Source organism: Sus scrofa, chromosome 2, assembly GCF_054392235.1.
Source record: "Sus scrofa isolate SSC_HxYL_T2T_F1_AM1 chromosome 2, Sscrofa_HxYL_maternal_Yorkshire_Landrace_v2.0, whole genome shotgun sequence".
In the NCBI taxonomy this organism is placed as follows: domain Eukaryota; kingdom Metazoa; phylum Chordata; class Mammalia; order Artiodactyla; family Suidae; genus Sus; species Sus scrofa.
In genome coordinates, this window is record NC_139384.1 from 60,440,826 (window position 1) to 60,465,754 (window position 24,929).

At 39.4% G+C, this 24,929-nt stretch overlaps 1 protein-coding gene across 50 annotated transcripts in view; it reads left to right on the plus strand.

The window, feature by feature from the left end:
• Nucleotides 1-24,929, plus strand: part of OBSCN (obscurin, cytoskeletal calmodulin and titin-interacting RhoGEF) — a 217,031-nt gene that overhangs the window by 19,400 nt on the left and 172,702 nt on the right. For all 50 annotated transcript variants that reach the window (XM_085012099.1, XM_085012100.1, XM_085012105.1 and 47 more), the window contains exons 8-10: nucleotides 9,402-9,677; nucleotides 13,885-14,160; nucleotides 17,943-18,218. In XM_085012099.1, coding sequence (XP_084868225.1) covers nucleotides 9,402-9,677; nucleotides 13,885-14,160; nucleotides 17,943-18,218 — 828 coding nt within the window. The remainder of the gene's footprint in view (nucleotides 1-9,401; nucleotides 9,678-13,884; nucleotides 14,161-17,942; nucleotides 18,219-24,929) is intronic.

Genomic DNA, 24,929 nt, shown 5'->3' on the forward strand with positions numbered 1-24,929 from the left:
GGTTTCTGAAGAGAAATCAGCTGTTAATCTTATTGATGAGCTCTTGAATGTGGCCTCACTTCTCATTTGCTCCTTTCAAGATTCTCTCTCCCTTTCTCTCCACTTTTGATAATTTGACACATATTGTCACAGTGTGGATCTCTTTTAGTTTATCTTGCTTGGAGTTTGTTGAGCTTCTTGGATGTGTAGATTCATGTTTTTCATACAATTTTGGAAGTTTTTGACCATTATTTCTTCAAATAGTCACTGTGCACCTTTTCCCCTCTCCCACAGACTCCTATTATGTATATATTGGTACAATCCATGTGGTCCAATAGGTATTTGAGGCTATGTTCATTTTGTTCTTTCTTTTTTCTTCCTGCTTCTCAGATTGGCTAATTTTAAGAGACCCGTTTTTAAGTTTATTGATTCTTTTGCCTGCTTAAATTGGCTGTTGAATACCTCTAGTGAAAGTCTCATTTCAGTTATTATACTTCTTAAATCTAGAATTTTTATTTTAAAAATCTATCTTTTTAATGGGTATTCTTTATTTGATGAGACTTTGTCCTCATGTATTCCTTTGTTTCATTATAAATAGTTTCCTTTAGTTTTTTGAACATATTAAAAATAGCTAATGTAAAGACTTTTCCTGGAGTTCCTGTCATGGCTCAGTGGTTAACGAATCCGACAAGGAACCATGAGGTTTTAGGTTTGATCCCTGGCCTTGCTCGGGTTAAGGATCTGGTGTTGCCGTGAGCTGTGGTGTAGGTTGCAGACATGGCTCAGATCCCTCATTGCTGTGGCTCTGGCATAGCCCGCCGGCTACAGCTCTAATTAGACCCTTAGCCCGGGAACCTCCATGTGCCACAGGAACGGCCCAAGAAATGGCAAAAAGACAAAAAAAAAAAAAAAAAAAAAAAAAAAAAAAAAAAAAAGAGAGAGAGAGACTTCTCCTAGGAAGTTTAATAGCTGAGCTTTCTCAAATACATTTTCTGTTGCTGCTTCTTCTGCTTGTGAGTGGACCATGCTTTCTTGTTTTCTTGCATGTTGTGTAACTCTTTATTGATAACTGGAATATTAAGTGATATAATGTGGAAACTCTGGAGTTCAGACTCTTCCGTTCTCCCCACTGTGTATTGTTGTTGCTATTTGTTTTGTTGCTGTTGTTTGCATGTTCAGTGACTTTTCTGAGTTAATTCTCTGAAATCTGTATTTTTTTTTTTTATTGCGTAAGACGTTGAAGTCCCTCTTCAGTTAGCTTATTGATCAGCTAATGATTTGGTAACGATTTCCTTAGATGTCTCTAACCAGTAAGTCTCTCAGTCTTTCCCAGGGGACTTTGTGTGGTGCATGCATATAACATTCAGTCTACTTTGCCTTTATTTCATGCTTCACATGGCTGTGATTATTTTCAACAAGTGCATGTGGGGAATAGCTGTTTGTACTTGGTGAGCTTCTGTTTAGGCCTGAATAATGAATAAATAAAGACAGCCTTGTGAGTCGGGTTTTCCAGGGAACCACCAATCAGCTTAAAAAATGACAGTTCTCTGGGATGGGATTTTGAAAGAGCTCTTATTCCATTCTTCCCCTACCAAGTGGCTTCCAGGTTGCTGGTTTTCACTGTGGTAATAGACTGTTGGTTTTGAGGTTACCTCAGAACCAAGCAGGAGGGTATGAAAATTGGGCAAGTTAAAACACCACTGATCTTATTGTTCTTACCAAGATTTGGCTGTTTTTCTTGAATATATGCTCCCTAGATTGCTATAAGCCTTTGATTAATTTCCAGAGCTCTGAGAAAGTCGATTACAACAATTTTTGTTTTAATTGGTTTTATGGAAGAACAATTTTTAAAAAGTTTTTTTTTGCCATTTTTGCTGATATCTCTTTGAGTGATTTAAAAATATTGAACCAGCTTTGCATTTCTTGGATTAAGCCCATTTGATTGTGGTGTGTTATTCTTTTTATATGTTACTGGATTCAGTTTGACAATATTTTGCTATTTATGTATTTATGTTCATACGTGGGGAATTTTGGTTTGTATCTGTCTTATACTGTCTTTGTATGGCTTTGGTATCAGGATAATACTGGCCCCACAAAATGGGTTGAAAAAAATATTCCCTTTACCTCTGTTTATTGTAAGAGATCATGTAGAATCTATACTATTCTATTCCTTCTTTAATTTCTCTTTTAGTTATTTCACTGACTAAACCAATGAAGTCATCCTGGCTCAGAAACTTCTCTTGGAAAGTCTAAATGATAAAAACATTTTATTTATAGTTATGAAAGTATATAGGTTATTTGTTTCCTCTGGGAAATTTTTGATAGTTTTTAGATTCTGAGGAAGAACTGGTTTGCTTCATCATATTTGTTTCCTTCTTGTTCATAGAGTTTTTTGTAGTATTCCTTTATTATACCATTTAATGTCTGCAGGATATGTGGCATTATCCCTTGTTTCATTCTTGATATTGTTAATGTCTTCTCTCTTTTTCTTTCTAGAAGTTTATCAATTTAATTGATCTTTTCAAAGAACCAGATACAGGTTTCATTGATTTTATTTATTTGTAAAAAACCTAATTGATTTCTGTTCTTATCTTTAGTATTTACTTTTTTCTCCTTGCTCTAGGCTTATTTTACTCTTCTTTTTCAAATTTCTTAAGGTGGGACTTTAAATTTCTGATTGAGATTTTTTTTCTTTTCTAATATAAATACTTAATACCATAAATTTAAGTGCTACTTTAACTTTTTCCTAGATATTTTGATATGTTGTATTTTCACTGTTGTTCAGTTTAAAAGTTCTACTAATTTCCCTTGAGACGTTTTCAACTTCTGTATTGTTCAGAGGTGTGTTAATTTCCAGGTATTTAGAGACCTTACCATTAGCCCTCTGTTATTGACTTCTAGTCCAATTCCATTTTGGTCAGAGAACATTTTTTTGTATTTTTTTCAAGTTTTAGAAATTTTTAGAAGTTTATTTCGAACCACAATATGGTGTATGTTGGTGAATGTTACCTGTACACTTAAAAGGAAGTGTAGTTTGCTGTTATTGGGTGGAATGTCTTAGAAATTTTAGGTCATGCTGATTATTGGTTCAGCCCCTGATGATTTTCCTGCTACTTTTATCAATCATTGAGTAAAGAGTATTGAAGTTTCCAGCTATAATTATGGACTTCCTGGTTTTACTTTCAGTTCTGTCAGTTTCTTCTTCATGTCTTTTGAAGCTCTGTTAGTAGGTATTCATTTAGAATTATTATTTTTTCTTTGTAACTTAACCCATTTATCTTTATGTAATACCCCTCTTTATCCTTGGTAAACTTCTTTGCTCAGAAGTATACTTTATTTGATATTAATATAGGTATTCTGGGTTTATCTTGATTACTGTTTGCATTGTGTGTATTTTTCATCCTTTTACATTTACTTACATGTATGTGAAGTGAGTTTCTTGTAGGCATCATAAAGTTGTGTTATTTTTTACCCTTTCTGACAATCTCTTTTATAATCAATATGTTTAGACTGTATTCATTATTAATGCAATAGTAGGTTTGTTTTAATTCTGGTCTACCATCTTATTATTTATTTCTGTTTTTTCTTTTTTTACCTTTCCTGTCTTTTGGGTTATTTATGATGCTTTTAGTATTCTGTTTAATCTGTTGTGACTTCGTACATACTTTTGTGTAGTCACTCTACGGATTGCACTAAACATATTCAATTCCTCAACATCAGCTTAGAATCACTGCTTTTGTTGGCATGTGGAACTTAGGTCCTTTTACCCTCCCACCTTCATGTTATTGGTTATCTTATGTGTTATTTCTGTGTACATTGAAAACCTCATTAGACAATATGATGATTTTTGCTTTGTTTTTTTTTTTTTTTTTTTTGTCTTTTTAGGGCCACACCCATGGCATATGGAGATTCCCAGGCTAGGGGTCAAATTGGAGCTGTAGCTGCTAGTCTATGCCACAGCCACAGAAATGTAGGATCTAAGCCATGTCTTTGACCTATACCACAGCTTACTGCAATGCCAGATCCTTAACCCAATGAGTAAGGCCAGGGATTGAACCTGCATCCTCATGGATACTAGTCAGGTTCATTAACCACTGAGTCATGACGGAAACTCCTGATTCTTGTTTTTAACTAACAAACATATTTTAAAGAATTCAAAAGGAGAGATAAAGTTTATTTTATTTACCCCCTGTATTAGTCTGCTTAGGCTGTATAACAAAATACCACAGACTGTGTGGCAGGAACAATGGACATTTATTTTCTTGCAGTTCTGGAGACTGAAAGTCCAAAATCAAGGTGCCAGCATGGTCAGTTTCTTGTGAGGGCTCTCTTCTTGGCTTGTAGATGGCTGTATCATCACATGGCCTTGCCTCTGTGGGCAGAAAGTAACAAAGTCAAGTTAATATATGAACTGGCAAGGGGAAAAAAGGGAAATTACCAGGTGCTGGAAGTGAATATGGACTGGGAGACTAATTCAGTGAGTGATAAGTTGGTGTACAGATTCTATAGCGGGTTTTTGGTTTTAGGGATCTGGGTGGGTCTGATTTGCAAATAGGCAGTAGGAGCTTAGGTTCAAGTAGGAGCCCCAGTTTAAAAGCTGGAGGCTTTTTAAATATAATCTCCTTTTTGGTTTTTGGCCTTCTTCTATTCACTATGTTGTGTCTTTCTGTGATATTTTTCATTTCCCATTATTTATTAAAAATCTCGAAGCTTAGGATTCATGTCTTTTACCATTTCTAAAATTTATCCACTGGATTTCTTTAATTATTTCATCCTTTTCACTATTTATAGTTTCTCCTAGAAATCCTTTTAGACCCTTGTGTGAGCTTCTGCTTCTCTTGTCTGTCATTATTTCTTACTTCTTTGTAATTCATCCTGAGTAATTTCCTCAGATCTATCTTCCAATTCAGTAATTTTATCTTCAGTTATGTCTAAGTTGCTGTTTATTCTTCCACTAAATTGTTTATTACAATGTTTTGTTCCCTATTCAAGAAATTTCATTTGGCTATTTAAATCTACCTGTTCTTTTTTCTTGTATTTCACCTTTTCTTGTTTTCATGTCTTCCATACATTTCTTTAATCATTTTAAGTAGACTAATCTTGCACACTCTTTTGGATTTTTTTTTTTTTAATCTGAAGTTCCTGGATGGTCTAATCTCACTTTTGTTCACAAATTTCAACTCTCATTTGTATTGAATTGTTCCTCTGGTGCTTATATTTTTAATCATAAGAATATCTTTATCAGGGCTTCTTTAAACAATGATAATTAAGTATGGCATGGGTGGTGAGAATATCCCTACTGAGTGTTTTACATTTATTTCTTCCAGGTACTCCAGGAATATCAGTGACCTGGAACCCCTTTTTTAGGTTAACTTAATCTGGGGGGTCCCAAATATCATACATTCAAACTTAAATCCCAAGTGAGAAACAGGTTTCCATTTTTCTTTTCATATCTGAGCCAAAGCAGAGACAAACACCTTATCACCTCCATGGACTGTGAGTAGGTTGCTTTTCTGGTCCATCTTTTCCTTAATGTGGTTCTACAAGGTCCCCAGATTTGTGCAGTTGTCTCACTTCCACTTGCATCATGCAAGGAAGTGTAGGCTGAGGTGAGGGCCAGTGGCATGCTAAGCTGTGAGGTAGCCCAGGTCCAGACAGAGGTGACATGGTTCAAGAAAGGAAAGAAGCTGAGTTCAAGCTCAAAAGTGTATGTGTAGGCCACAGGCTGTGGGTGGAGGCTGGTGGTGCAGCAGGTGGGCAAAACAGATGCTGGGGACTACAGCTGTGAGGCCTGGGGCCTGAAGGTCTCCTTTTCACTTGTGTAAACTTCACAGCCACCTTGAGAAGAAGAATTCTGATTATTTCCAATTTAAGAGAAGGCACAAGGAAATTCCATAACTTGCCAAAGTTCACATAGCCAGAGAATTACAGAGTCAGCACCTGGACCCCATATTCCAGGATTAACTTTTCTTGCTTGAAGAATTCTGTCATTAATATTTATTTTAGCATATCTGCTTGTGCTCTATTTTTTTTTTGCTTGTATGAGAACATATATTTTGCCTTTAATTCTGAGGGCTATTTTCTCTGGGTATTGAATTACAGTTTAGCAATTCCCCCTTCCTATATTAAGCAATTTTTTAAAAAAGGACCATTCCATTGTCTTTTGGATTGCATGTATTTTTGGAACATTGACTGTCATATTTATTATGGTCCTTCAAGGGTAATTTTTAATTTTCCTATTGTTTTTAAGATATTATTTTCAATTTAGATTTTTAGCAATTTACATTGATGAACCTAAGTATGATTTTCTCTGTATTTATACTGGTTAGGGTTACAGAGCATTTTGAGTTCGTGGATTTTTTTTCTTCAACTATAGAGTATGGTTTCTTACATTTATCTCTCTTTCTACCTCTTAATTCTTCTGCTTTCTGTGCTTTAGTCTGGATATTTTCTCTTGGCCCATCTTCCTATTCAATAATCTTCTATTCTTCTACATCTGTGGGTTTGACAACTGATTGTGTGTTTACTTTCAGTTATTGTGTTTTCAGTTTTACAATTTCCATTTGTTTAATTTCTTATATATTCTATAGATTTTAGACTCTGTAGTAAAATTTTTATATTTGATCTATTTTCTTTAATATTAAAAAGTATTATTGTGGTTATATCTGAATGCCATAAAACCAATCATATGATATTGCCCTTTTTTTGGATTTCTCTTTTCTTTTGTCCTTGGCATGCCAGAGAATTCTCAGGTGACTCTCAGACATTGTGTGAGAAAACTTTGAATATGAGTGATGTTATATTACTTCAGAAAGAGTATCAGTATATCCTTTGCTGGGGAGAGAGAGAACAACTAAGAAATTTAGCCTGTTCCACAACTACACTGACTCAAGCTGCATTGCAATTTTTTTTTTTTTTTGGTCTTTTTGCCATTTCTTGGGCTGCTCCCGCGGCATATGGAGGTTCCCAGGCTAGGGGTCGAATTGGAGCTGTAGCTGCCAGTTTACGCCAGAGCCACAGCAACGCAGGATCCGAGCCGCGTCTGTGACCTACACCACAGCTCACGGCAACGCTGGATCCTTAACCCACTGAGCAAGGCCAGGGATCGAACCCGCAACCTCATGGTTCCTAGTCGGATTTGTTAACCACTGTGCCACGACGTGAACTCCTGCAGTGCAGTTTTGATCAGGGTCATCTGTCTCTGGTTTGTGCTCAATCCTGGGCATCATCCTCCAAGGATTCATCAGAGACTTGGGGTATGTATGAGAGTCTCTTTTCAGGCAGACACTCAACTCTAATCTTTGTTTCTCTGATAATGCAAGATGCTAAAAATACTGTTCTAGTTTTCAGAGGTTTCTGCTTGGCTTCTTAGTCTCCTGCCCCATGCAGCTTTGGAACTCATTAAACATCTTGAAGGGAATATAGCTGAGTGTGGGGCTCAATTCTGCAAGTTCTCTTTTCCTTATAGATTTGGTTCCTCAATTTCTAAACTCATCCCTCTGTCCACATAAGGGGTCCCCAGCATGACCAATTTTCCTGTTTCATCATAGCAGCCCTATACCCAGATTTTTATTGTCATGTCATACTGAGGAGCAACAGTGTACAGTGGGGAAAAACCAAATGCCAAGTGTGGTTCCACACCTTGGAGCAATTCCCCTTTATCTTCCTCACTCACTTCACATCTATCCCTTTAGGAGAGCCCTGGCCTTAGCTCTCATCTTAGAATAATTCCCCTCAGCTTTCATCAAAACTGCCTTCCTTTTATCATTTAGCGCTTCACCTAAACGTCACCCCTTAACAAGTTTTTCTCTGACTACCAAATCTAAGATATTCATTGGTCCCTTCTCCCTAGCACAGCATTCCATCTTATTACATCACAGCACTCACCATAGCATTACATCATTGTTGTCATGTTTATATGTTGTCTGTCTGTCTTTCCTCAATAGAAGGTAAGATATATGAGAACAGAGGTTTTGTTAGTCACATTTCAAGCTATGATGTAGCATGCTAAGCTATCACCATAGTGCTTGCACATAGTGGGCCCTCCACTGACATTAGCTGCATCAACATTTGAATGAATGAATGAATGACTGCATTTGCAACACGGAGGCTCTGAGATCCTATCTGTATTCATTTGAATTTAATTACATTTGTACAATTATTAAAAATTGATAGTTACAAATGTTGGTAAGGGGGCGGAGAACTGGAACTTCAGCACACTGCTGGTGGGTGTGTAATTTGGTACAAGGACAATGGTAAACTGGAAATATATGCTAAAGCCAAAAGCAGATGTTCTATGTTTCAACAGTTCTATGTGCCTTAAAAGATGTGTTAAAAAATGTTCATAGCAACTTTACACTTCATATATCCAACTTGGAAACAACCTAAATGAACCACAAGAAAAAAAAGGAAAAATAAATTGTGGTGCTCATACAACAGAATCCTGTATAGCAATATGAAGGAACTGACTGCTGCTACATACAGCAACATGGGTAGCTCTTACAGATGTTATGTTGAGTGAAAGAAAACAGATCCAAAGAACACATAATGTATAATAACATTTATGTGAAATCAAGGAAGAGGCAAAAGCAATTGATGGTAGAGTTCCCCTGGTTGTGCAGCAGGTTAATGTTACAGCACTGTCACTGCTGTGGCTTGGGTTGCTGATGTGGCACAGGTTTGGTCCCTAAGAACCTGACTAGTGTCCATGAGAATGCGGGTTCCATCCCTGGCCTCGCTCACTGGGTCAAGGATCTGGTGTTGCCACAAGCTGTGGCAAAGGTCATAGATGTGGCTCAGATCCTGCATTGCTTTGGCTGTGCTGTAGGCTGATAATTGTAGCTCTGATTAGACCCCTTGCCCTGGAACTTCCATATGCCACAGATGCATTCCTAAAAAGAAAAAAAAAAGAAAAAAGCAAATTGATGGTGATAGAGGTCAGAATAGTGGTTATTTTGGGGGCATGGTCAGTAATGAGTGGGGAGCTGGAAATGTTCTGTTTATTGATGTGTTTTGGTTACATAGGGATATGTACATAAACTTCATTGAGCTGTGTAAACGAGTTAGTGCACTTTACATGTGAATTGTAATGAGAAAAATGTAGAATAGTTTGTGGAGGACATACCACATGCCTGGCTCTGGGGATATAATAGCAAACAATCCAACCTGCCCACAAGAGGTGACTGTCACAGGGGACAAACTGTGAAGTACCTGTGACAGATGAGAGAATGGCCTTGGCCACCTTCCTTCAGCCTTAGGAATTGCTCTTGAGTCAGAACATCACCAAAAGGTAAATAACTCTACACTCTTCTGGGCACATGACATCACCGGCTCCAAGGAAAAAATTTACTGAACTCTGAAGTTTTAGTCTCATAAGCTTATTCTAGTTTTGTGTCTCACACTATATTCCTTTCTGTGCCCAGAACCCTCTGCAGTATTTATCAAGGGGCAGCCAGCGCATAAGGAGGTGCAGGCTGTCGCGGGGGCCAGCACCACACTGAGCTGCGAGGTGACCCAGGCCCAGACGGAGGTCACATGGTACAAGAATAAGAAGAAGCTGAGTTCGAGCTCAAATGTGCGTGTGGAGGCCAAGGGCTGCACCCGGAGGCTGGTGGTGCAGCAGGCGGGCAAGGCGGATGCCGGGGAGTACAGCTGTGAGGCCGGGGGCCAGAAGGTGTCCTTCCACCTGAATGTCACAGGTCAGTTCTTAGAGGTAGTAGCTTAGCCTTGTGTGAAAGTGATGGGACTGGCCTGCACCTCCAACAGACCCAGTGCTCTTTCTGCTAGACTTCATCTCTTCTAGCTTTCCATCTTCCTACTTCCCGTTTTCATACTCATGACTGGGCCAAGGGAGGCTGGATGGGCAGAGTGTGAACAGAAGGGAGAAAGGTGGTCCTGTACACCCTGAGTGGTGTTTCCACACAGTAATGAAGTCTTTTTTTTTTTGTCTTTTAGAGCTGTACCTGCGGCGTATGGAGGTTCCCAGACCAGAGGTCAAATCGGAACTGTAGTCGCTGGCCTGTGCCACAGCCACAGCAACGCCAGATCTGAGCCGCATCTGCACCCTACACTACAGTTCATGGCAATGCCAGATCCTTAACCCACTAAGCAAGGCCAGGGATCAAACCTGCGTCCTCATGGATGCTAATCAGGTTCGTTAACTGCTAGGCCATGACGGGAACTCCCTAATGCACAATCTTAAGTTCTCAACATCTGCTCAGAACTTTCTGGGTATTCCTTGGTATCTGTGACTCTGTTTATGTCTTGCACTTGGATTCTTAGGTAGACCAGATGTCTTTCCACTGTGGGTGTGTGAATTTGCTCCTACTGGTTGTCCTGGCAGTTCCCAGATGTCCTCATCTAGCAACTCATGTGGATTTACACTAGGGAGAGATGTTTGAATTTTGCTAAACTAGGATAAGGGAAAATTTCTGCCACATAGTCGTACTTGCATTTATCTCAAGACCGAACTATTGATTATTAAAGTTTTAGATATTCTGAATATTCTTTCCTCCTTGCACATGGATGTAGAAGTTATCTGTGCATCTACATATAGCAAAATCTAGATCTATTTTTCTTGCAATGTGTGTGTAAAGTAAACAGATCTTTACTTTATCGAAAACTTGTCAATATATGCCTGAGATATGCACATGTGAGGTCTGGACCTCTCTTTTTAAAGTGAATATGAATTGCCTTTTGTCTTCTGTTAGAACAGTTTATGTCAGACTTTCTCTTGAAGTCTTATTTATAGATTTAGACATCTTCATAAAAAAATATGAGAAATAAATGTATTTCTTTTTGTTAGGAGAGTCTTGATATCAAATGTGGGTTATGGTCCCTCATTGATTTCTAGATGCCACCACGTGACAGTTTGGTATTGTATCTGTGTTCAGTGGTTTGTGGATGTACATAGATACTAAAAATATACTATATATATTTAAAAATGGTATTTTAGGAGGTTATGACAAATTTTTCCATGGCAATAAATATGAAAACTTTGACAAATTGATCACATTCTTAGAAAACAATATAAAAGGTGACACAAGAAACACTTGACAGCTCAGATAGTCCCATAACCTTTTAAGTAATTGGAACAATAATAATAAATCTTCTGATAGAGAAAGATCTAAGCCCATAGGCTCTACTGGTAATTGTATGAGATACTTTGGAAAGAAAATCCATGTTCATGGAGATTCTTCTAGAGAATAGAAAAAAGAGATACATACTCTGATTTGTTTCATGTAGATAGTGTAACATTGACACTAATATCTGACAAGGAAAATAGTAAGAATCAAAATTTACAGGTGAATCCATTATGGATTTATTACAGGCCAGAATCTGAAACAAAATATTATCAAAATAAATTTAGCAATGTGTTAAGAGGTAAATTAGTAATACATTGTGATGAAAGTCATAGTCCAAAAATGCAAGGCTGTTTAAACACTAGGAACATTAGCAAAGCAGTATAACACATGGTATAGACAGACTAAAAGAAAAAACAAAGCAATTACCTTAGTAAGTGCAGAATAAAGTTCGATAAAATTTGGGATTATAAATACAGAAAAATGTTCAATAAAGTAAACATCAATTCGTGCCATAAATTAAAAAAAAATAATTATTATTTTTTTCTTTTTAGGGCCACACCTGCAGCATATGGAAGTTCCCAGGCTAAGGGATGAATCGGAGCTATGATTGCTTAGCCTACGCCACGACCACAGCAACGCGGGATCTGATCCGTGTCCGTGACCTACACCACAGCTCAAGGCAACGCCAGATCCTTAACCCACTGAATGAGGCCAGGGATTGAACCTGCATCCTCATGGAAACTAGTCGTATTTGTTTCTGTTGTGCCACAATGGTAATTCCCATGCCATAATTTTTTTTTTTTTTTGCTTTTGTTTTTGTCTTTTCTAGGGCCGCATCTGCAGCATATGGAGGTTCCCAGGCTAGGGGTCTAATCGGAGCTGTAACCGCCGGCCTACACCAGAGCCACAGCAACGCCAGATTCAAGCCATGTCTGCGACCTACACCACAGCTCATGGCAACACCAGATCCTTAACCCACTGAGCGAGGCCAGGGATCGAACCCACAACCTTATGGTTCCTAGTTGGATTCGTTAACCATTGAGCCATGACGGGAACTCCACATGCCATAAATTTTTTAAAACAAATTATTAATAAAACAGTTCTTTATTAGTTTGATAAAAGATGCTGCAGACAAACCAGCTAATTGCACACAAAAAGTGAAAGCTTTCTTGAAAGCTTTGCCTGTGAGATAGGGAACCAGAAAAGAGGCCAACTGTTACTGCCTTTAGCCAACATTGTACAGCACAGTTAGGAAGAAAATAAAGTAAAAGATATGAAAATGTGAAAAAAGGTGGAATTCACAGATAATATGATTTATTCAAAATATAAATTATGAGACTTAATAAGACAGTTGAGAAAAATTATGATGTAAAAAGTCAATATGAAGAAGACATCTCTATGTCTACACAGTAGCAACAAACATCTGGAAAATGAAAATTTAAAAGAGGTACATTAGTGTCAAAATAGTAATTTTCTAATTCAAAGTCTAATAAACAGTGATTAGAGGCTCTTTGTGAAAAATTATTAAAAAGTTTTGAGAGACAGTCAAGAAGTTCTAAATTGTTGGGTAGGAATCCATGAAAGAATCAAAAATGTTTAATAGCAATTACAAACAAATGTTTCTTTGGTGGGGATTTTGAAACTTGACAAGCAAATTGCAAAGATCACAGTCAGTACACTCTTGAAGAAGAGCAAAGGGTGAGTTATTTGCTGTACTACATAGCAATACTGTTATGAAGCTTCTGTAATGGGTACAATGGTGAGCATCTGCAAGGATAGACACACAGACCAAGGATCAGAATAGAGAGCTCTGACAGAGACTTGCACCTGAATGGATGACCAAATGCCCTCCTTTTTTTTTTTTTTTATAACGTGAATTTCTGCAAGGAATGGGAACAACGTGGTTTTAGTAAATACTGCTTGGACCATTTACCCATGTAGAAAAAAAGATTGGACCAGTCGCTCATATCACACACAGTCAACTTCTGTTGGGTTAGAGACCTCAGAGTGGAAGGGAAGACCATAAAACTCTTAGATGATAACAGTGTTTTTAATTACCTCAGGATAAAGAATGATATTTCTTAGAATACAAGTGCACTAACCATAATGAAACAAACTTGACATATTTGACTGCATTAAAACTAAAAATGTAGATTCCTCTGAAGATAGCATAAGCAAAGCATATCCATATGAAAGATATTTAGAAGACACCTAATTGTCACTGCTCTGGCATTTAGATATATCGAAAGATCCTGAAAATGAACAAATAAATGGCAGACAGTGTTATTGAAATTTGGGCAAAAATATTGAATGGTGACACTGCAGGAGAGCAAACACTGATAACCAAAACCATCAGAAAGGGTCCTTTACTTTGTGAGTCACTAGAAAAATGTAAAAGACAGCCATGGGAGGTACAACTTCACTCCTACCAGATTGTCAACAGTGAGAGTAAACCAGGGTGTGGAGCCTCAGCAACTCTCATTCACTGCAGATGAGAATGTCCTGCCAAATCGTGTGGGAAGGTTCTGGCCTCATCTAGGAAGGTTGAGGAATGCACCCATACTTGACTCCACAGTTCCTCTCCGAGAGGATTTGTGCACAGAGGAAGTTTTTTAGAGTTCCCACTTTAAATAGGCAGTGGTAGAATGCATAGATACATTGCATAAGATACATTGCTGTAAAGGCACTGTCACTTTTCTAGGCCACACTTCTAGTACATAAGTTGGAGAGATGTTTCTTGACCTCCCATTTTTATGTCCCAAGCCTTCTTTTCCTACCTGAGATGCTGTCTTTGACCTTGAATATCTCTCCCTATCCCCAGAGCCCTCAGTGGTGTTCGCCAAGGAGCAGCCAGCTCGCAGTGAAGTGCAGTCTGTGGCAGGGGCCAGTGCCGTGATGAGCTGTGAGGTGGCCCAGGCCCAGACGGAGGTGACTTGGTACAAGGATGGGAAGAAGCTGAGTTCAAGCTCAAAAGTGCGTGTAGAGGCCAAAGGCTGCAACCGGAGGCTGGTGGTGCAGCAGGCAGGCAAGGCAGATGCCGGGGAATATAGCTGTGAGGCTGGGGGCCAGAAGGTCTCCTTCCATCTGGATGTCACAGGTTAGTTCTGGGGGAGGATACTAAGTCCACACATTTGGAGCTAATAATGGGACTGGCTTCTGCCGGCAACATGTTCCTGTGCACTTGCCTTCATCTCTTCATGTTCTCAGCTCCTATGTCCCATCTTGATACCATTTTGGGACCAGGGGAGGATGAATGGGGGGTTTACATGGAAGGGAAAGGGGCCATTTCTGTCCACCTGTTTCAACAGTAAGTCTCAGTCCCAATCTCTTAGCCTCTGCCCAGAACCTCCCTGTTGTTCCATGGCGTCAGGACTCTGGCTGTACGCGATACATGGGAAGTGAAGTAGCTGGGCACATGTGACTTTCTTGCCATTATATGTCCTTATATCTACCACATGCCCTCATCCAGCACCTCCTGGTGGTTCTTGGTCGGCAAGAGATGTTTAAATTTCATTGATCCTAAATTAGAGGAAATATTGGGTGTATAATTGTCCTTGTGTTTATCTCAACTGTGAAATTTGGATGATCAAGTTTGAAGTTTCTGGGATTCCCTTCCTTCCTTTTCATGGACATAGAAGCTCTCTGATAGCTCTATGTAGCGAAATATAGGACTCTCTTTCTTCCCTTGTAAAGGAAAGAGAGAAGGGATGGTTGTTAGCAATTCACCTGTGATATTTAGGGTGATCATTTTAAAGAAACTACGATTTGCCTTTGTCTTCAGTTTGGATGTTCTATGCCAGAATTCCCCTTGGATTTACGTTTATGAATTTAGGAATGGAGAGGAAAAAACCAGTTTTGTTCCATCAATATGATTTGCTTTCAAGGAGTTACTGTCCCAGCAGCCTGTGACTAGAAAAGCAAAGTTTATTTCCTTGCATCTTCCTCTTGGTTAGTGAGTGTTTCTGTCTCATGGCTGGAACATAGAGAAGTCTAAGAAATGAGGTTATTCTCCTTCTATGAAGAGAGTCTTAATGCCAAATGGGTTGGATTAGGTGCTAACACATAACAGTTTGAGACTGTGCCAGTAGAGAATGATTTGTGGGTGTGTATAGATACCCCAGATCTACCATATATCTTTGTAAAATGTAGTTTTAGGAGAATACTACATAATAGTTCAAGTGAAAAAATTGAGAATTTGTGAATTTGGCAAGATCCTGGTAAACTATATGAAAACTGACACATGAAGATAGAGCATTCAAGTTTTTCTATGGGTTTTCAATCAGTAGGACCAATAATGAAAAGTCTTCTCAGCCTGGTAATTCTGTGGTACACTATAAAAAAATATCCTGGAAAAGTTTTTTGTTTGTTTGTTTGCTTTTTAGGGCTGCATATTCGGCATATGGAATTTCTCAGGCTAAGGGTCAAATCGGAGCTGTAGCTGCCAGCCTATGCCACAGCTATAGCAAAGTGGGATCCAAGCCGCACCTGTGACCTATGCCAATGGCTTAAGGAAACACCGGATCCTTAACCCATTGAGTAAGGCCAGGGATCAAACCTGCATCCTCAGGGATAATAGTCAGGTTTGTAACCTGCTGAGTTACAACAGGAACTGCATATCCTGGAAAACTATTAATCCATGCTTCTGGAGATGTCCTAGAAACAGAAAAAAGGGAAACACTCTGTAACTCTCTTACTGCACAACACATAGTGTGGATACCAGAATCAGACAAGAATGGCAGGAAGGTTAAAATTACAGACCAATCCATTGTGGATATCAAGGCCAAAATTATAAATACAATGTTATTAACATGAGTTCAGCAATATGTCAAGAGGATCAAATGCCTAGATGAAAGTCATAGTCCATGGTTGCATGTATGTTTTAACATGGCAACATTAATCAATGGAAAACTTGACATGAAGGGGCAAAACGATGTGATTATCTGGATGAGTACAGACTAAAATGTTTGATTAAAATTAAACAGCATAAATTGAGAAGCAAGTTTGATAAAATTGAGCATCGATTTCTGCTGTAAAATCCTCAACACACTGGATAAAAGTGTTCTTCCTTAACTTTATAAATTTTTTTTTGCTTTGTAGGACTGCACTCATAGCCTATGGAGGTTCCCAGGCTAGGGGTCGAATTGGAGCTACAGCTGCCAGCCTACACCACAGCCACAGCACCGCAGTATCTGAGCCACGTCTGTGACCTTCCTTAACTTTAAAAAAGGTCCTGCAGGAAAAAACCCAAAAATATCACACAAAGTTTATCATGAAAGCTTTGATATTAGGGATAATGCACATAGGCCACTCTAACCACTGTGACAAGTAAGGAGGAAAAAGTATAACAGACTATTTCATTAAAAACTAAAGGTGGAATATGCTGATGATGTGGTTATCAACTCAGAAAATCCCAGAGATAAATTATTAGACTGAGGAAAATTCTTTAGAAGGATTACCAAGTTAAAAAAAAATCTGTTTGCAGAAATAATTTCTGTATCTATATTCTAGCAAGAAAGGCTTGGCCACTAAAATTATAAAAGAGTTACAATAGCATCAGAAGTATCATATTTCTTATTCCAAGTCTGGTGAAAGGCTAGGAGGCTGTGTGTGTGGGAAATTATTAAACATTCAAGAGTTTGTAATAGATGGATAAAAATCCATGGAAAAATAAATGATGTTTATTAACAAAATCCAAATCAAAAATTTTTGCAAGATGTGGCACATTTGAAGAATAGATTCCAAAGGCAAAGTAGAGGCAATATATTTTTTATGAAGGAAGCAAAGTGGTGAGGGCCTTTGCTGTGACCAGATATCAAGAATTATGGCAAAGCTACAGTAATTAAGACAAGGGAATCTCCCTGCAAGGATAGTTAGTATCAGATCAAAGGAACAGAAGACCGAGCTCATAATAGATCCTTGAATAGTGGACTCCTGCGACCCCTCCATCCCCCATGTTTTACCCTTGATGTCCACAGGAGAAGAGAAGGAAGAATGTTGTTTTCATAAATAATGCTTGGGCCAGTCAGTCATATGGAAAAATTAAATAGTTATAGTTATTCACACCAGACAAAAGTCAACTCCTGCTGGATTAGTAACCTCAGTGCTTAAATCCATAAAACCCTCAGCTGATAATGTGAATTTTCTAAAGATTTAAGGTAAGGAAATGTATCTTAAATAGAACACAAATGCCCCAACACAATTTATATACACATTTGAGTGTGTTAAAAAATAAAAACATTGATTCATCAGAAGTCTCCCTAAAAGAGTGAAATATGTGAGTCACACAGCTGAGAATATATGTAAAACCTACATAGCAGCCTTTCTCTAATATTTAAATATGTGAGTGCCTTAAAGTGAATCCAGAAGAGAGAGGGAATAGTGAGTGGGACTTGAATAGTGTCATCAAGAAGAACTAACAGTAGTGGTGAACACAATAATACTGGGAAAAGTGCTCAGATAATGAAACAGAAAGCTGGGGGGGAGGTAGAAGCTCACCCACCAGACTGACAGAAGTTGACAGCACAAAGGGCACCAAGCCTCAGTGATTCCCATGGAGGCAGGTGAAAAGTTCCCTGCATCACATCATGGAAGAGATGGTGGCATCATCTAGGCAGTTGAGGAACACAGGCCTCAGGATCCTACAGATTCCATGAGCACAGAAGTCTTTCCAGTATCCTCACACCAGAACAACCCACATGGATCTGAGAGGGAGTGTAAAAATTGTGTTACTTGTTGCTGAGAAGGGCAGGGTCTTCTGCAGGCCTACAGCTGGTGCAGAGCCTGGAGAGGTTTCCAGCCCCAACCCCTGCCTCCCCATCCAGGTCTTCTTTCCCTGATGAGAGGGTGTCTTTGACCCTGTGTATCCCTTTCTGTTCTCAGAGCCCTCGGTGGTGTTTGCCAAGGAGCAGCCAGCACGCAGTGAAGTGCAGGCCATGGCAGGGGCCAGTGCCACACTGAACTGTGAGGTGGCCCAGGCCCAGACGGAGGTGACATGGTACAAGGATGGGAAGAAGCTGAGTTCGAGCTCAAAAGTGCATGTGGAGGCCAAGGGCTGCACCCGGAGGCTGGTGGTGCAGCAGGCGGGCAAGGCAGATGCCGGGGAGTACAGCTGTGAGGCTGGGGGTCAGAAGGTCTCCTTCCACCTGGATGTCACAGGTTAGTTCTTGGGGAGGACACTAAGCTCTTCCATTTGGAGCTGATGATGGGACTGGCTTCTGCCAGCAGCATGTTCCTGTTCACTTGTCTTCATCCTTCATCTCTTCATGCTCCAAATCTTCATATTCACTTTGGGGCCAGGAGAGGATGAATGGGGAAGGTGCACATGAAAGAGAGAGGGGTCATTTCTGTCCACCTGTTCCAACAGTAAGCCTCAGTCCCAATCTTTTAGCACCAGCCCAGAACCTTCCATTTGCTGCATGGTGTCAGGACCCTGGCTCTTCCTGATACTTGGGGTGTGAAGTAAACCTGGGCATTTGTGACTCTCCTGCCATTATATGTCCTTACACTCACTGCATGTTCTCATCCAGCACCTCCTGCTGGTTCTTGGTCAGCAAGAGATGTTTCAGTTTCATTGACCCCAACTTAGAAGAAATATTCTAATCATACTGAAGTTCTCTTAAGAGGTAACTTTGGGAGTTCCCTTTGTGTCTTAGTGGTTAACGTACCCGACTAGCATCCATGAGGATGCAGGTTCGATCCCTGGCCTCACTCAGTGGGTTAAGGATCTGGTGTTGCCATGAGCTGTGGTGTAGGTTGCAGACATGGCTTGGGTCCTGAGTTGCTATGGCTGTGGCATAGGCTGGCGGCTATGGCTCCTATTCAACCCCTAGCCTGGGAACCTCCATGTGCTGCAGGTGAGGCCCTGAAAAGACAAAAGGACAGAGAAAAAAGTTAAGTTTGGATGGTTAGATGTGGGGTTTATGGTGTGCCCATTCTTTCTTTTCAATGGACATAGAAGCTCTCTGATATCTGAATGTAGCAAAAAATAGGCCCACATTTTGTTTTCATGTCCTTTCAAAAGGAAGAGAGAAAGGATGATTGGTAGTGATTTGCCTGAGATATTTGGGATGATCATTTTAGAGCTAATCTTATTTTGCTTTGTCTTTAGTTTGGATGTTCCATGTCAGATTTCCCCTTGGATTTTCATTTATGAATTTAGGAATGGGAGGGCAAAAGCTGACTGTGTCACATTAATATGATCTTATCAGGAGTAGTTACTCTTCTAGCAGCCTCTGACTAGCAAAGCAGGATTTATTTTTTTTTAACTTTTAAAAGAATTTTATTACATTTATAGTTGTACAATGATCATCACAACCCAATTTTACAGCATTTCCATCCCAAACACCCAGCCCACTCCCTACCTGTCTCATTTGGAAACCAAAAGTTTTTCAAAGTCTGTGAGTCAGTATCTGTCTGTTCTGCAAAGAAGTTTATTGTGTCCATTTTTTTAGACTCCACATGTAAGTGATAGCATTTTATGTTGGTATCTCACTGTCTGACTTCACTTAGCATGATAATTTCTAGGTCCATCCATGTTGCTAAAAATGCCGTTATTTCTTTCCTTTTAATGGTGTATATGTACCACCTCTTCTTCATCTACTCCTCTGTTGATGGACATTTAGGTTGTTTCCATGTATTGGCTATTGTTTATAGTACTTCAGTGAACATTGGAATACATGTGTCTTTGCGAGTTATGGTTTTCTCTGGATGGATGCCCAGGAGTGGGATTGCTGGATCAAATGGTAGTTCTATGTTTAGTTTTCTGAGGAATCTCCAGACTGTTTTCCACAGTGGTTGCACCAACTTACATTCCCACCAAAAGTGTAATAGGGTTCCCTTTTCTCCACACCTTCCCCAGTGCTTATTTGTAGACTTTTTTTTAATTTGTCTTTTTGCCATTTCTTGGGCTGCTCCCATGACATATGGAGGTTCCCAGGCTAGGGGTCCAATTGGAGCTGTAGCCACCGGCCTACACCACAGCCACAGCAAAGTGAGGATCTGAGCCGCTTCTGCAGCCTACACCACAGCTCATGGCAACTCCGGATCCCTAACCCACTGAGCAAGGCCAGGGATCGTACCTGCAACCTCATTGTTCCTAGTCAGATTCGTTAACCACTGAGCCATGATGGGAACTCCTATTTGTGGACTTTTTGAGGTTCGCCATTGTGGCCAGTATAAGGTGATACCTCATAGTGGTTTTGAGTGGCATTTCTCTAATAATGAGTGATGTTGAACATCTTTTCGTGTGTTTTTTGGCCATCTGTATGTCGTCTTTGGAGAATTGTCTGTTTAGATCTTCTGCCCATTTTGTGATGGGGTCGTTTGTTTTTTTGGTATTGAGCTGTAGGAGGTGTTCGTAAATTTTGGAGATGAATCCCTTGTCAGTTGATTCATTTACAAAGATTTTCTCCCATTCTGTGGGTTGTCTTTTTGTTTTGTTTAGGGTTTCCTTGCTGTGCAGAAATTTATAAGTTTAATTAGGTCCCATTTGTTTATTTTTGTTTTTACTGTCATTACTCTAAGAGGTGGATCTGAGAAGATGTTGCTGTCATTTATGTTGGAGAGTGTTTGGCCTATGTTTTCCTCTAAGAGTTTTATAGTGTCTTGCCTTATATCTAGGTCTTTAATCCATTTGGAGTTGATTTTTGTGTATGGTATTAGGGAGTGGTCTAATATCCTTCTTTTCCATGTGGCTGTCCAGTTTTCCCAGCACCACTTATTGAACAGACTGTCTTTTCTCCATTGTAGATTCTTGCCTCCTTTGTCATAGATTAGTTGGCTGTAGGTACGTGGGTTTAATTCTGGGCGTGCTATCCTGTCCCACTGATCTATGTTTCTGTCTTTGTGCCAGTACCATACAGTTTTGATGATTGTTGCTTTGTAGGATAGACTGAAGTCAGGTATCCTGATTCCTCTAGCTCCATTTTTCTATCTCAGGATGTCTTTGGCTATTCTGGGTCTTTTGTGCTTCCAAACAAACTTTAAAATCTTTTGTTTGAGTTCTGTGAAAAATGTCCTTGGTAATTTGATAGGGATGGCACTGAATCTGTAGATTGCCTTGGATAGTCTAGTCATTTTGATAATATTAACTCCTCCAGTCCAAGAGCATGGTCTTTCCATCTGTTTGATGGTCTTTCCATCTGTTCTTGTTATCTTTGATTTCTTTTATCAGTGTTTTAGAGTTTTCAAAGTACAGGTCTTTTGTCTCTTTGGATAGGTTTACTCCTAGGTATTTTATTCTTTTGGATGCAGTGGTAAATGGGATTGCTTCCCTGATTTCTCTTTCTGATCTTCCATTGTTAGTATATAGAAATGCAGTCAATTTCTGTGTGTTAATTTTGTATCCTGTGACTTCGCCAAATTCATTGATAAGCTCTAAGTTTTCTGGTAGAATCTTTAGGATTCTCTAGGTATAGTATCTTGTCATCTGCAAATAATGATAGTTTTACTTCTTCTTTTCCCATTTGGATTGCTTTTATTTCTTTAACTTCTCTGATTGCTGTGGCTAGGACTTCCAAAACTAACGTTGAATAGTAGTGGTGAGAGCGGACATCCTTGTCTTGTTCCTGATCTCAGCCGGAATTCTTTCAGCTTTTCACCATTGAGAATGATGTTCGCTGTGGGTTTGTCATATATGGCCTTTATTGTGTTGAGGTAGGTTCCCTCTATGCCCACTTTCTTAAGGTTTTTTTTTTTTTTTTTAATCAGAAATGGGTGTTGGATTTTGTCAAAGGCTTTTTCTGCCTCTATTGAGAGGATCATATGGTTTCTATTCTTCAGTTTGTTAATGTGGTATATCACACGGATTGATTTGCAGATATTGAAGGACCCTTGCATCCTTGGGATAAATCCCCCTTGATCATGATATACAGTCCTTTTAATGTATTGTTGGATGTGGTTTGCTAGTATTTTGTTGAGGATGTTTGCATCTATCTTCATCAGTGAAATTGGCCTGTCGTTTTCTTTTTTTGTGGTATCTTTATCTGGTTTTGGTATCAGGGTGATGGTGGCCTCATAGAATGAGTTTTGGAGTACTCCTTCCTCTGCAATTTTTGGAATAGTTTCAGAAGAATAGGTGTTTGCTCTCCTCTAAAAGTTTGATAGAATTCGCCTGCGTAGCCATCTGGTCCTGGACTTTTGTTTGATGGAAGTATTTTAATCACAGTTTCAATTTCAGTTCTTGTGACTGGTCTGTTCATCTTTTCTATTTCATCTTGGTTTAGTCTTGGGAGGTTGTAGTTTTCCAAGAATTTGTCCATTCCTTCTAGGTTTTCCATTTTATTGGTGGGTAGTTGCATACAGTAGTCTCTTATGATCCTTTGTATTTCTGTGATGTCCGTTGTTACTTCTCCTTTTTCATTTCTAATTTTACTGATTTGAGTCCTCTCTCTTTTTTTCTTGATAAGTCTGGCTAAGGGTTTATCGATTTTGTTCATCTTTTCAAAGAACCAGCTTTTCGTTTCATTGATCTTTTCTATGGTTTTCTTCATTTCTATTTCATTTATTTCTGCTCTGATCTTTATGATTTCTTTCCTTCTACTAACTTTAGGTCTTGTCTGTTCTCTCTCTAGCTGCTTTAGATGTAAAGTTAGCTTGTTTATTTGAGCTTTTTCTTGTCTCCTGAGGTGGGCTTGTACTGCTATAAACTTTCCTCTTAGAACTGCTTTTGGAGTGTTGTATCTTTGTTGTCATTTGCTTCTAGGTAATTTTTTTTAATGTTATCCTTTTGTTATTATTTTATTAATTTTTTGTCTTTTCGCCTTTTCTTGGGCCGCTCCCGCAGCATGTGGAGGTTCCCAGGCTAGGGGTCTAATTGGAGCTGTAGCTGCTGGCCTATGCCAGAGCCACAGCAACTTGGGATCCGAGCTGCGTCTGCAACCTACACCACAGCTCATGGCAATGCCGGATCGTTAACCCACTGAACAAGGCCAGGGATGGAACCCACAACCTCATGGTTCCTAGTCGGATTTGTTAACCACTGCACCACGATGGGAACTTCTGCTTCTAGATATTTTTTAATTTCCTCTTTGAACTCTTCTGATACATTGGTTGTTTATTAGCATGTTGTTTAGTCTCCATGTGTTTGTGTTTTTTACAGGTTTTTTTCCTTGTTGTTGTTTTCTAGTCGTATAGCATTGTGGTTGGAAAAGATGCTTGATATGATTTCAATTTTCTTAAAGTTACTGAGGCTTGATTTGTAGCCCAGGATGTGATCTGTCTTAGAGAATGTTCTGTGTGCACTTGAGAGGAATGTGTATTCTGTTGCTTTTGGATGGAATGTCCTATAAATATCTGTTAAGTCCATCTGGTCTAATGCATCATTTAGGGCCTGTGTTTCCTTGTTGATTTTCTGTCTGGATGATCTCTCCATTGCTGTAAGTGGTGTGTTAAAGTCCCCCACTATTATTGTGTTATCGTCAATTTCCCTGACAATAACAAAGTTGACTCTGTCACATTAATATAATTTCATCAGGAGTATTTCCTCTTCTAGCAGCCTCTGACTGGCAAAGTAGGATTTATTTCATTTTATTTTCCTAATGGTTAGAGAGTGTCTCTGTCTCATGGCTGGAACATAGAGGAATCTAAGAAATCAGGTTATTCTCCTTCTCTGAAGATAGTCTTAATATTGAATGAGCTGCCTTCACCCATTGAGTCCTAGGTGTCAATGTGTAATAATTTGGGAGTATGCCAGTATAGAATGATTTGTGGGTGTGTATAGATTCTCCAGGTCCCACTGCTTATGTCTGTCAAGTGTGGTTTTAGGAGGATATTACAGAATTTTTTAAGATTAAAAAGAAAGGAGAGGAGTTCCCGTCGTGGCGCAGTGGTTAACGAATCCGACTGCGAACCATGAGGTTGTGGGTTCGGTCCCTGCCCTTGCTCAGTGGGTTAACAATCCGGCGTTGCCGTGAGCTGTGGTGTGGGTTGCAGACGCGGCTCGGATCCCATGTTGCTGTGGCTCTGGTGTAGGCCGGTGGCTACAGCTCCGATTTGACCCCTAGCCTGGGAACCTCCATATGCTGCGGAAGCGGCCCAAGAAATAGCAAAAAGACAACAACAACAACAACAACAAAAAAAAAAAAAAAAAAAAAAAAAAAGAAAGGAGAAGTGGAGTTCCTGTTGTGATGCAGCAGAAACGAATCCAACTAGGAACCATGAGGTTGTGGGTTCGACCCCTGGCCTCGCTCAGTGGGTTAAGGATCTGGCATTGCCATGAGCTATGGTATAAGTCACAGACGTGGTTCAAATCCTGTGTTGCTGTGGCTGTGGTGTAGGCTGGCAGGTGTAGCTCTGATTTGACCCCTAGGCTGGGAACCTCCACATGCCGCAGGCGTGGCCCTAAAACGCCAAAAAAAAAAAAAAAAGTTATGAAATTTGGCTAAGCCCAAGTAAACTATATTAAAAGCTGAGACAAGAAGATAGTTCTGAGTTTTCAATGAGTAGGATCAATAATAAACAATTTCCTCAGCCCAGTGTTCTCTGGTTCACTGTAAAAGTATCTTGGAAAACTGTTATTCCTTGCCTATGCAGATGGTCCTAGAAACAGATAAAGGAGAAATACTCTATAACTCTTTTCGTGTATAGTACATAACATCAATACCAAAATTGCACAAGAAAGGCAGCGAGAATGAAATTACAGACTAATCCATTGTGGATGCCAAGGCCAAAATCATAAATATCAATGTTACCAACATGAGTTCAGCAATATGTCAAGGGGATCAAATACCTAGATGAAAGTCATAGTGTAGGATTACACCTTGGGTTTGACATTGACAATGCTAATTAATAGAAAGCTTTACATTAAGATATTGAATGCAAAAAGATGTGATTATCTGGATGAGTACAGACTTAAATGTCTGATTTTTT